The sequence below is a fragment of the Tetrahymena thermophila genome (genome assembly GCF_000189635.1).
Source record: "Tetrahymena thermophila SB210 genomic scaffold scf_8254459, whole genome shotgun sequence".
NCBI lineage: Eukaryota > Ciliophora > Oligohymenophorea > Hymenostomatida > Tetrahymenidae > Tetrahymena > Tetrahymena thermophila.
Window position 1 is genome coordinate 343845 of NW_002476236.1, and position 11744 is coordinate 355588.

General features: G+C 23.2%; 2 protein-coding genes across 2 annotated transcripts; both read left to right on the forward strand. All coding sequences in view use genetic code 6, as the record gives it.

Annotated features, from left to right (window-relative positions):
* Positions 1 to 194: 194 nt before the first annotated feature.
* TTHERM_00530470 (MON2-like protein) lies at positions 195 to 6145 on the forward strand (the record flags this gene model as incomplete). The annotated part of the gene is made up of 13 exons (XM_001032752.2): positions 195 to 275; positions 400 to 621; positions 735 to 878; positions 1004 to 1311; positions 1359 to 1465; positions 1514 to 2059; positions 2112 to 2537; positions 2592 to 2773; positions 2826 to 3513; positions 3572 to 4533; positions 4588 to 5080; positions 5134 to 5560; positions 5617 to 6145. The coding sequence occupies 13 exons, from the start codon at positions 195 to 197 to the stop codon at positions 6143 to 6145; spliced, it is 5115 nt and encodes a 1704-aa protein (XP_001032752.2).
* A 785-nt stretch (positions 6146 to 6930) lies between these two features.
* Positions 6931 to 11142, forward strand: TTHERM_00530480 (hypothetical protein; the record flags this gene model as incomplete). Its single annotated transcript, XM_001032753.2, has 1 exon — positions 6931 to 11142. Exon 1 carries the CDS (start codon positions 7012 to 7014, stop codon positions 11140 to 11142), a length of 4131 nt encoding a protein of 1376 aa, XP_001032753.2. The 5' UTR covers positions 6931 to 7011.
* Positions 11143 to 11744: the final 602 nt, after the last annotated feature.

Genomic DNA, 11744 nt, shown 5'->3' on the forward strand with positions numbered 1-11744 from the left:
CAAAAGTTTAATTAAATATATTTTAGTTAATAAATAACAACTTATTAATAGATTTCAATTAATTACTTGCGTATTTCAAAAGAAAGAGTTTATTGCTATCTAATAATTTTGATTAAAAGCAACATTCATAACAATAATAAATTTTGAATTGATCCAAAAAAATAAATATTATTTTTTCAGATAAAGGAAAAAAAATGAGTGCATTCGATTTACTAGAAAAAGAATTATAGGGTATAGCATATGAGACGAAAAAGAAGTGGCCATAAATAAAGGATGTAATTGCTAACTTAAAATTGAATTATAATAATTTAGTTACTTCATTAATAAAAAGCTACATTTATAATTTTCTTATGAAAGCATAATTCATCGAAAAAAATTTTTACTAATTTAAAAAAAAAGATGGTTAATGAGCTTATAACAGAACTTTAAAATACTAAGAAAAGATAAAGCCCATAAAATAATTAGCAAGGTAATGTAGGTACTCATAGAGGTTTGCAGGACATCCCTTTAGGCTAATATTTTAAAGTAATAGATTTGTTAAAAGACACTAAGTAGTAGAAGATATATGAACATGGTTTAAATATTTTACAAAGATTGATTAATTAACCATCTGTTACTGAAGTAAATTTATTTATTTTGATTTTCTAATTTACTTATTGAATGAACGATTTTTATTTAATGCTTACTATTATTTGCAAGTATTCAATTAAAAGTCATTTTAATTATAAACATAGGTAGAGTAGACTATAGCATTAAACTTCTTGTATTCAATAAAAGATATTAAAGATGAAAAGCTGCAAATAAAACTGATATAATCTTTATTAGTTATGTTTAATCTTAAAACCATAACTTGCAAATATTATGATTAAATAGAAAAGGTATAAAATATTTGCTAAAACTTTAATTAGATTTTATTTTAAAAGAATAAAACTTTTTTCTTAGCATATTCAAACAATTTTAACTACTAAAAATCGAGTAAATACAAACATTTTTTAAATTATAGATTTTAAATATCTGTTTGACCCTATAAAGTTAAAAAGAGATTATAGTACATAACACTTCTTTGGCAGGAATGTTTTAGCTTATAAATATTGTCTTTGAGCATTTTATTAAATCTCGTATCGTTTTCGAGTAGAATTTTTCAGACAACTCTTAATAATTCAACTAGACTGCTGAAGAAGAATCCAAAGAATAAATTTCATAAATCTAGCATCAATCTTCGTCTGATTATAAAAAGAATGATTCAAGAAATACAGAAGAAGATTTGAATGGTATTATTTATTCTCCTTAGTCATACGAATAAATTACGAGGTAAATTTAGTTTAAATATATTAATATATAATTTTAATCTAAAAAAGTACCTGTGTCAGGCTGTTTGGAGAAATTGTATAGATGCTTGATGGTAAAAAAATGCCAGCTTGGGTACCATAGGGGTTAGGAGTAACCACAACCTATCAAGAAATCGGTATTTTTTTTATTTTAAATATTTATCTAGAATTTATTTTTAAATTAGCATTTGACTTAATATTGGCAATTTTAAAGTTGGCTGGAAAATATATTAGAAACAATAAGCAATTAATGCATATCATTAATGAAAAGTTAGTTTAATTTGCTTATGATAACATTAAAAGTGATTATTCAGAATTCAAGTTTGGGATTAGAATTATTAAATTGTGCTGTAGATTAACATATAATTTAAGATCTAATGAAAATATATTACAAAAGATTTGTGAAACATAAAAAAAAGCTAATAAAATATTCATATTTTCTTATGTATATAGTGAGTACTTTAACTTAAGTCTGAGTGATACTAAGTATATTTATCATCTCTATCAAGCAAGCTTTTAAGAAGAACAAAATAATGAAAATAAAAAATATAAGGGGCTTTTAGATATTTTAGAAAGTGTTTAAGCAATAGCTTCTAACATTTCTAAGCTACCAGATTAAGAATTAAGAAAGGTTGTTCATTCTAACATAAAGTCCAAAATAATTGACAGAAACGAAATAGATTTTTAAGAATCTCCTTAAATTAGCTTAAATATGCTATATAAAATACTTAGTAAATAATTTTTAAATTTTATAATTATCAAAGAATAATTTTTAATAAAAAGCTGAATGCACTACACATTTTACGGAATCGCTTTGCAGAGTTTTTCAAGAAAAAGACTAAGAATAAGCCTCAGTGAGATAAAAATAGAGTCTGCATCAAGAAGGATTAGCTGACTAGGTAATATAAAATAGTAAATAGCATGATGGATTTGAAGAAATAGTAGGAATAATTGAGTAATGTTGGAAAGAGAACCTAAGAATTGTGAAAAAATTATTATAGAAATAAGTAAATGAGCAATATACTTAAAATATATTGAAGGCTATACAAAGCTGGGTTCGCTTAGCAGGAACTCTGTAACTCAATAAAATTTCTGATGAATATTTAAAAGTACTCTCAAACAATAGTGTTAGTGCTCCTGGAGAAGACTTCACTTCTTTTAACCTCCTTTGCACAAAAACTCTATTTAATATAGCTTTATGTTTAGGAGGTAAATTGAATTTAATTTTTTCTTTCTTTTTTTAAATATTAACAAAAAAAATAGATGTCCTTGGAACAAGCTCCTGGCATATAATTCTATAATCAATGCAAAAATTAGATAATATATTTTTAAGAAAACTGTATCCAGAAGAATAGTAAAGAAAAGAAGATACTGTAATCAACTCAGAGATACAAATTTAATAAAACCTTCTCAATAATTTGTTTTCTTCAAGTGACCAAGCTGATGTAAATAAACTTCACACATTCAAATTCTTCATCTTTATTTTAAAATTTTTAGGATAACTTAGTTATTACTATGATAGATGCTTTAAACTAAGTCAATTTATCTGTCTTGGAGGTTGCTGCAATTGAATAACCAAATAAGAAATCACCTGAGTACTTTAATCAAAAGTTTGGCCTTTTAAAAATGCAAGAAACAATTCTTGTAAATATATTCAGGATAGAATTGTTTTGGGATTTAGTAGCAACTCACTTTTTGATGCTTGCAAATAAAAGATACAATGAATTGAGATTATTTTCTATTGATATTTTAAACAATATAATAAATAAAGCATTTAATTTCTTTATGAACGTTTATCCTACTGATGATTAAGAAGTTTCTGAAGAATTGAGATTCTTATAGCAAAAATTCTCAGGTATACTAGTTTGGAATAGAGAAAATTGGCAAGAAACACTTTTAAATCCTTATAAAGAAATAATTGCTTCACAGTTTCCAGACACTAAATAGACTTTACTAGATAATTGCTTGCGCCTTTTATAAAATAATGGACATTAAATTTCACAAAATGGACTAAAAGTCATACTGGAAGTCCTAAGCCAAGTATCTGTGTGCTCAGATTACCCAAGTATAGTCGTTTAAGGATAAAAGTGTTTAGAATTAATTATTAGTTAATACATCAGTATAATAAATCGTGATTAAATAAAGATAATTCTAGATTTGATTGATAACTTTAGAAAGCACTGTGGTAATAAAATGTTTTTTGTAGTTAATTGTTTTAATATATAATTTTTTTATTAAATTAGTTGATAGCAACTCTATTTATTAATCTGTTGCCTTGATTTGGAATATTGGTGATCACTTAGCTAAGTTAAATGAATAACTACTAAAAAGACATGCAAACGAAGATGAAAACTAATTAACAGCTGAGGAATTAAATTATGAATTAAATCAATTTAATTTGGATTTAAAATAATTTGAAGCTTTGTGGGAAAGCATATTTATAAAATTAATTAATCTCACAAATGAACCTCAATTAGAGCTAAGATAATCCGCTATACAAACACTAAGCAATCTCCTCACTGTAAACACCAGGTTCTTTAGAAAGAGATTTTGGATTAAAATTGTGAAAGAAGTAATAATAAACTAGATTGACAAACTTATGTAAAGAATTATAAAAGAAAATGAAGAAATATTAAATTAAATCCCTGAGCAGCAGGTGAGCTATTTATAAACACCTAAATTTATGGGATTGCCTGAAACTCCAAAATTCTTACTTCCATCAGACTTAAATAGATTCAATAACCATTATATTACCCATGAATCATTAAATAAATTTGATATCAAGGCATTTGAAGATTCAATCTGTTAGTTAATCTAGTCATTATAAAAGATAATAAAAAAAGGCATGAATATTCCATAAATAGAAGAGAATTTAATTGATCTATACATGAATTACATAAATAAATTAAAATTAATAGTTGTTTTAAACAATTAAACTCTTATTTTTGAGTTTTTAAAAATAATTAAAGATTTTTGCTCATCTAAACCGGCTCAAGCATTAAAAATTTTCGAAGAAATTAAATTAATTTTTGCAGATTACCAGTAATTAATGGAGTTTATAGTTGATTGCAAAGAAGAAAATAAAATAGCCTCATAACAGGTGATTCCAATTATTTGCGATACTTACTCGAGTCTTCTAAGCATTGAATCTTCTGAAGTGATTACAATATCATTAGTGCAAAGCTTCACTGAGTTTTTGAAAAAAGTAAGTTTTAATTTTATTATTGTTTTATAAAATAAAATTATATTTTTATACTAGGCTTTGAAATTCTGTAAAGACATTGAATAATACAGTGTACAAATTAAATTCATAGAAGATAAACCAGTATTTGCTTCAGTGCAAGCTTTCATTGGATTAATTTTCCATAAAACTTTTGTTATATAAAATTAAATTCTACTTTTTATGAATGAAATGATGAATAGTCCTATTGACAGCCGTTTCAACTATTTGATGGTAAAGAGATTTTTAGAGCAATTTAGCAATATTTTGTTAGATGAAAGATTATCAAATGACCTCCATGATGTTTTTGTTAAATACTTCTTTGCAAGAATAGAAGGATTGCTTGAGTTGAGATATGAGAGAGAATACTATTAACTTCACAGCAGCTTTCCAAAGGACTTTTAGCCTATTTGGTTGTTTGTATTTAATCTATTTATACTTTTAGCTAAATCACTAATCAAAAAGAATAATTTCGATTCAGATTTCTTCTTTTTGATGGAGAATCTTTTATAAAGACCAAAAGATAAAATAGGTAAATTATTTTGATTACATATTTAACTAAAATAAATTTATATATATTTAAAGAAAGATTAGATGAAAATAACAGAATCTACTTGATGAATGAAATAGCCAAAATAGAATCTATCTGCATAGAATTCATTATCGGCAATATGCTTAGTGAGGATTAGGAATTAGAGTAATATATAATATCTAGAATGATAGAAGTTTTAGAAAACTATACTGATTCTAAAAAGCATGATAATAATTTAAATTTCCTTGTTACAGCTAATGGAAATTCTGCTAATTAGTCTTAATTTGAAGAAAATGAATTTGAAGTTCGTAAAAAGTATATTTCAAACCTCTTCTTGTTAAGTAGAAGTAAACAATCTAAAAATCCTAAATTTAATGAAGTATCAAGAGTAGTTCTACCAATATTAATACTTAGATGCAAATAAATTATCGAAGATTTCATACAAGATGAGTAACTTAATGTATCGTTCCCTATTTCTAAGTAAAACTAATTTGTTATTAAAATTTGTTTATTAAAATTCTAAAATAAATATTTAGGAGAAGAGTAATTGAGTTAGTATTTGTTTTATAGTAGCTAAAGCAATTAGAACTTCCTTTTGATTGTTTTAAAATGCCTAACGATAATTCAGTAAAACACTCACTTTAACTTAATCTATCTGGAGTTAGTAGCAATAGTGATATATAAGGAGAAAATAACAAATAAACAGAATTATCAAATTAAAATGGTAGCTAAAATTGTATAACCAATCCAGACGAAGAATCTACTGTTGCATAGTCAACTTAAAATAACCAAGTGCTAAATAAATTTTAATCACCTAGTAAAAAAGGGTCAAAGAGAAAATATATAATAGTAAATAGCGATAATCCATTTATAAAAGGAAAAAAAGGACATCTAATTTATATGTTTTCTTTATTTACTGATCTTATAATGACAAATTAAGTAGAAATTAAAAAGTGTTTATAAGATATTTTCAAAGAAATTCAAACAGAAATGAATCTAAGTAATCTATTTTTAACTGAAACCTAATTAGATGGTAACTCATCACCTAAATTTGCTACATAATGATAATGAATTAATGAAAGCATAAACTAACAATTAATTAATTATTGCTATCTAGCTACAAATAACTTTGATTTATTAACATATAACAAACAGTAAATAATAAATAAATAGTGCATATATTAACTGTTTTAAATTAATCGTTATTGAACTTAAGATTTCATAAATCTTTGCAATTAAAAAATACTATTAAGTTTGATTATAATATTATTGTTGCATCTTTATAGCATATTTTCATTTTATTAATTAAAATTATTTATTAAAATATAATAATTTAAAGGTGTAATTTTTTTGCTTAACAAAAAAATCAAATCAAGCAAATACATCTAAATCATGAAATTAATTTTATTAATAGCTCATAAAATTATTTTTATAAAATCAGTATTTATTATAATTGGATGATTTAGTTAAATAACTGTTTGATTGTTAATATAATTTAATTAGTTTTTATTTTTTTTCCTTGAAGATCTTTCAATTTAAAGAATATTTTTACATTTTGCTAAGAAATCAAATAAAATTTTTGAAAATTTTATGAATTATTTAACTTCTTTATGATTCTCTCTATCTATTAATTATTTCCATCAAATTTTTCAGATCAAATATAATGGATTAATAAATGGTTTTTATACTAACCAAATTATTTAATAAGTAGATAATATTTTCAAACTATAGGATAAGTTTAATTTACAAATTAAATTTATAAAGACTAAGTAACATCGGATTATCTTAATTAGCTTAAAAATGAAATTAAAACCTTTAGTTCTTAGTCTTACTTAATATTAAACACAAATTTCTAATTATTTTTGTTAATTAAGATATTGGTAAAATAAGCTTCAAAAATTTTGTTTTTTTTAAGTGATAGATAATAGTAAATGAGTTAGGATGTTAAAGATATATTTGTAAAAGGAGTGTCTTAGAAATAGAATTCAAAATAAAATTTGGATAAAAATATTACCAAAAATGATTTAGCAACAAGATAGGACTGGAATTTGGTTAATTAATAGCTGGCACACATGGTATAATTTCAGTAGGTAAAAAATAATCAAGTAGAAAATATTCCGCATAGAAAAGATTAAATTATAAGCCTTCAACAGAAATAAAATCCTTAACTGAAAAGAAACTCAAGTTTGGAATAGCAAATAAAATAGTGTCATACATCTGTGACATTATAAGGTAACTTATCATAAGATTAGTTTTCTAGTCAAAAAATGATTAGCCTAAAAGAAAAAGTTTAAAGTTAGCTTTAGTAATATCTAACGCAACCTAATTCATAAAATCTTAAAACACAAAGTAACTTTTAAAAAAAATCTGTCAGCTAGTTTGAAATTAACTTATCACAATTAAATATTCCTATTGAGGTTTAATATGAATGTAATAATACAAATAATCACGAAAATAATTTTATTGATTTCTCTAGGTTTAAAAAAAAAGAGATTGGCTAAAAAATTATTTCATAGTCTTAGCTTTTATTTGATTAGCTTAGAAAAAAAAAGTAAGATTTTAATTTAAGCACATAGAATGAAATAGGAAGAAAGGAAGACTAATTAGTGAAAAAAGATAATTGTTTGAATTAAAACCAATACATTCAATCAGAGAGATAATACGAATCAGATTAGTGTGCTTTTTCCTTAAATAATTTATTTTAAAAGGCTGAAGAATTAAGTAGCACTACTGATGCAAAATAATTATAAAAAACTTAACCAAAGTTTTTTCGAAATGAGTAAGATTTCTCACCATATAAAAAAATAAATGGATCAAATAAAAAGGAAAACCAAAATTTATTTAGATACAGTTTGGCTACTGAATTGTCATCTGTGAGAAATAATTCCGAAAATACATAATCAATTAATAATATGCATAGTAGAAATATTACTTAATTAGATTTGAGTCATAAAAGAGTAATCTAAAATGTTTTTGCATAATAAAAATGCTTAACCCAAAACGATAGCACTTTAAATACTCTTTAAAAAAATTTAGAGAATAACTGGTAAAAATAAGAAAGCTAAAATCACACTTAAAATTTAAATGATTTTAATATAAAAGTATAAAACCAAACTTTAAAAGATAAATTCAACTTAAGCTTTTTGAAAAATAGCAAAGATGAAATGATCAAAATTGATCAAAATTCAAAATATGATTTATAAAATTAAAATAACTTTTTAAGCCAAAATATGACGTTTAAAAGCCAATAGGAAATATAAAATATAAAAGCAGAGAGCAAAAGAAGTGACTCTATAAAGTATTTACAAGATAATTAATTTAAATAGCAAGAATTAGAAAATATGGCATAGTCTTCAAAAAAGAACAATAGCTAAAATTAATTAATTTAAAGATTAAAAAATGATGTACAAATAATCGTGCCTTAAAATTAATTTAGAAATATCTATTAGGGTTCTTCTTAAAAATAAATGAATTAGATTGAATAAGATACTTTGAAAAATAATCACAGCTCTTCTACATTATATCAAAAAAATTGCTTTGAGTAATCTCCGATTATTTTAAATAAAATAAGGACAAGCTAATTTAAATAAAAATCTCAAATTTTATTCCCTCAAGTTTATCATAGTTCAGAGAAGCAAGAATTTAATAGCCAACAGACTAATTTATAAAAATTTGATAACAAAAAACAGAGCATAATTTAAAAACATAGAAGAAGGGTAAAGCCTTGTGAGTTTTCTAATTCTAAAAATAGCTCCAACAATATATAAAATTATCAAAGTCTCAATTTAGAGAGAGATGATTCATAAAAAAAGGAAGATTATGCCAAAAATAATACTAATATTTTGTAAGGCCTTGACTAAACTTATAAGTAATAATCAAATAATAATACTATTTAGAATTAATACTTGATTGCATCCAATTAATATAGAATTTCTCTTAGTGCTATTCATAAACAGTAATAAAACCATGATAGCGAAGATGAAAATATTTCTTCCATGCATTAGCCAAAAAATAATTCTTTTAAGATTCCTTTAGAAAATAATACTATGAATAGTATTAAAAACATTAACTCTATTAGACATAATCACTCGAAATCTAAGTTTGAAAAAAGTCAAATTTCTATAGAACAGCTAGACATTTCTCCTATAAGTATAAACAAATTTGAGAGCTCAAGCCTAAATTTTAATTTAGGCGTATTCTAATAATAGCATTCGCTTCGAAATCTTAAATAATTTGAATAGAATGATTTAATCAGTCCTGAAAATATAAATTCTTGTAATAGCCTTTAAAGAAAATAAGTAGATATGAAAAGTAATAAAATAGATTAAGAAGGTAGATTAGCATTTTGCGAAAATGAGCTTAGGAATAATTTCAATAAAAGTATCTTAAATCAAAACAGAGCTAAAAAGTTTTGTAATAACTAAAGTTTTCATTCTTCATAAGATTTTTCTCCTGCATATTCTTATAAGAGTAAAGATTAAGCTTAATCAGGCTAAAGTAATAATAATTAATCTTTAGCAAGCTCAGAAAAAATTTAAACTTATTGGTTTATTTACAATTAAATAATAGACTTTTTTTCTTACTAATAACTGAAAAAATATAAAAATGAATTATAAAATATCTAATTCAGAAGCTAAACATTTTATGATTTTATAAAAAATATAATTTTTAATGATATTGAGGATAATTAACAAGTTGGCTTAAAGCAAAAAGCTAATAAAAAAGACTAAAATTTGAAATTCTCTTACATAAAAGAACACATAAAATTGATTGGAATTACGCCAAATATGATTCCTCTAATTACAGAAGAAATAAAAGAGAAATTAAATGAACTAGTTCAGCAATCGCAAAATGATAAATCTCAATTCTAAATTAATGAATCTAGTATTATACAAATATAAGAAAACTTTAACTACTACTTAAAATAAAACATACACTGGACTTTACTTGATGAATTTGGAACAGAAAATGATTTGCTATCGTTTTCAAAATAATTGTATTAAACTTTTTTACTTGACCCACTTTGCTTGAAATGTTTAATGATATTTTAAATAGATGAAGTTAGCTTCAATTAAATTATTTTATCAGCTTTTCAAAGAGATTATATCGAAGAAAACCTAAAAGAAGAAATAAAAAAGAGAGTCGATTTATATCTACGTTAATTAGGTGATTCTTAAGACTCAAATTTATCTTATTTAGACTTAACATATGCTGATTTTTTCTATATTAAGTATAAATTCATGTATTTTTGCTTGGAAAAGAGTGTTAATTTGAAACTTGTGTTTGCTATTTTAGAAACAATAGAAAAACTAAGATTTATAATTCTTAAGAAACCTCAGTCTATAGATTCTATAAACTATGAAACTATTGGTTTTTAATTAAGATCAAGACTTCAAAATTATTCTTAATACAATTAAATAGCGACAGAAAACAGCTTTTCAAATAGTAAATTAGAATAAATATTCGGAAATCTAGTTAAATGTTTAGTAGCAAAATCAATTTGTTTTTATCCTTTTTCCTCTCTTCCTTAATAAATTAATGCTTTATTTTCCTATGGCTAAGAGTTTACAGTTTAGTTATCAAACTAAATATTAACATTATTATAAAGAGATTACAAATGCGAAAAGAGTATAATATTAGATACGTAACTAGCTTTATCTACAATAAAAATAGCTTCTGGTGTAAAGTAGCCAATCATAAATACTATCTTTTCTAATCATAATTTAAACTTTGAAACTTTATTAAATAAACTTTTATAATTACTTGATGAAAACTAAATTTTTACTCAATACACTTCATTATCAAATCCTATTAATTTAAAATTATTTATTATAAATTTACTCTGTTTTCTCTTCGATATATTTATAGACGAATAGCCATGTAGAATTTATACTCTAGATTTAAAGGCCTAATTTAAAATGTTTGGATGTAACTTTGTTGCTTACAATGATTTTCTTATTTAAGTGTAAAATTTCTTAAAATAATTCGTAGCTGAAGAATAGCTATAAGATTTTATATTAAATTCTTGTAGAGATTTAAAAGGATTAGATATATTTGATTGAAAATAAATTATAATAGCCAAAATTAAATAACAAAAATATTTAAGGAAATCATTGAAGAATTAGAAGAGAAAATTCATGCTACTTATTTATATAAATTTGTAAATGAAAAACAATAATTAAAGCTGATTATTTTTATCAAAAAAGAAACATAATAGTAAATAATTTATTGAGCTTACAATTAGTAAAAAATTATATTTATATGTATATATTGTTAATTACTTTACTTGCTTGAAAAGGGTTCAGTTCTATATGTTGAATCTTGATTAGTAGACTATTCGAGTTAAATTGACAAATAAAGATAGAAAAGAAAAAGCAGATAACAAACAATTATTAAAAGCTAACATTTTTCTATATTTTTGATTATCTATAGAGTAAACAATATTTAATTATCTTCAAAAAAAAAGAACACATTTATTTTAAAAAATTTTTTTGATAGTTTATGAAATATTGAAAATTTTTAAAAACATATCTTGATAAGCATTTGAATTTACTTTTATTATCTGAATGTATTTATGTTTTTTTATTTTTTAGATATACTTACATTATTTATTTAAGAAATCTCAAAAAATTATTCGAGTACATTATTTTTTGTTCAATAAATT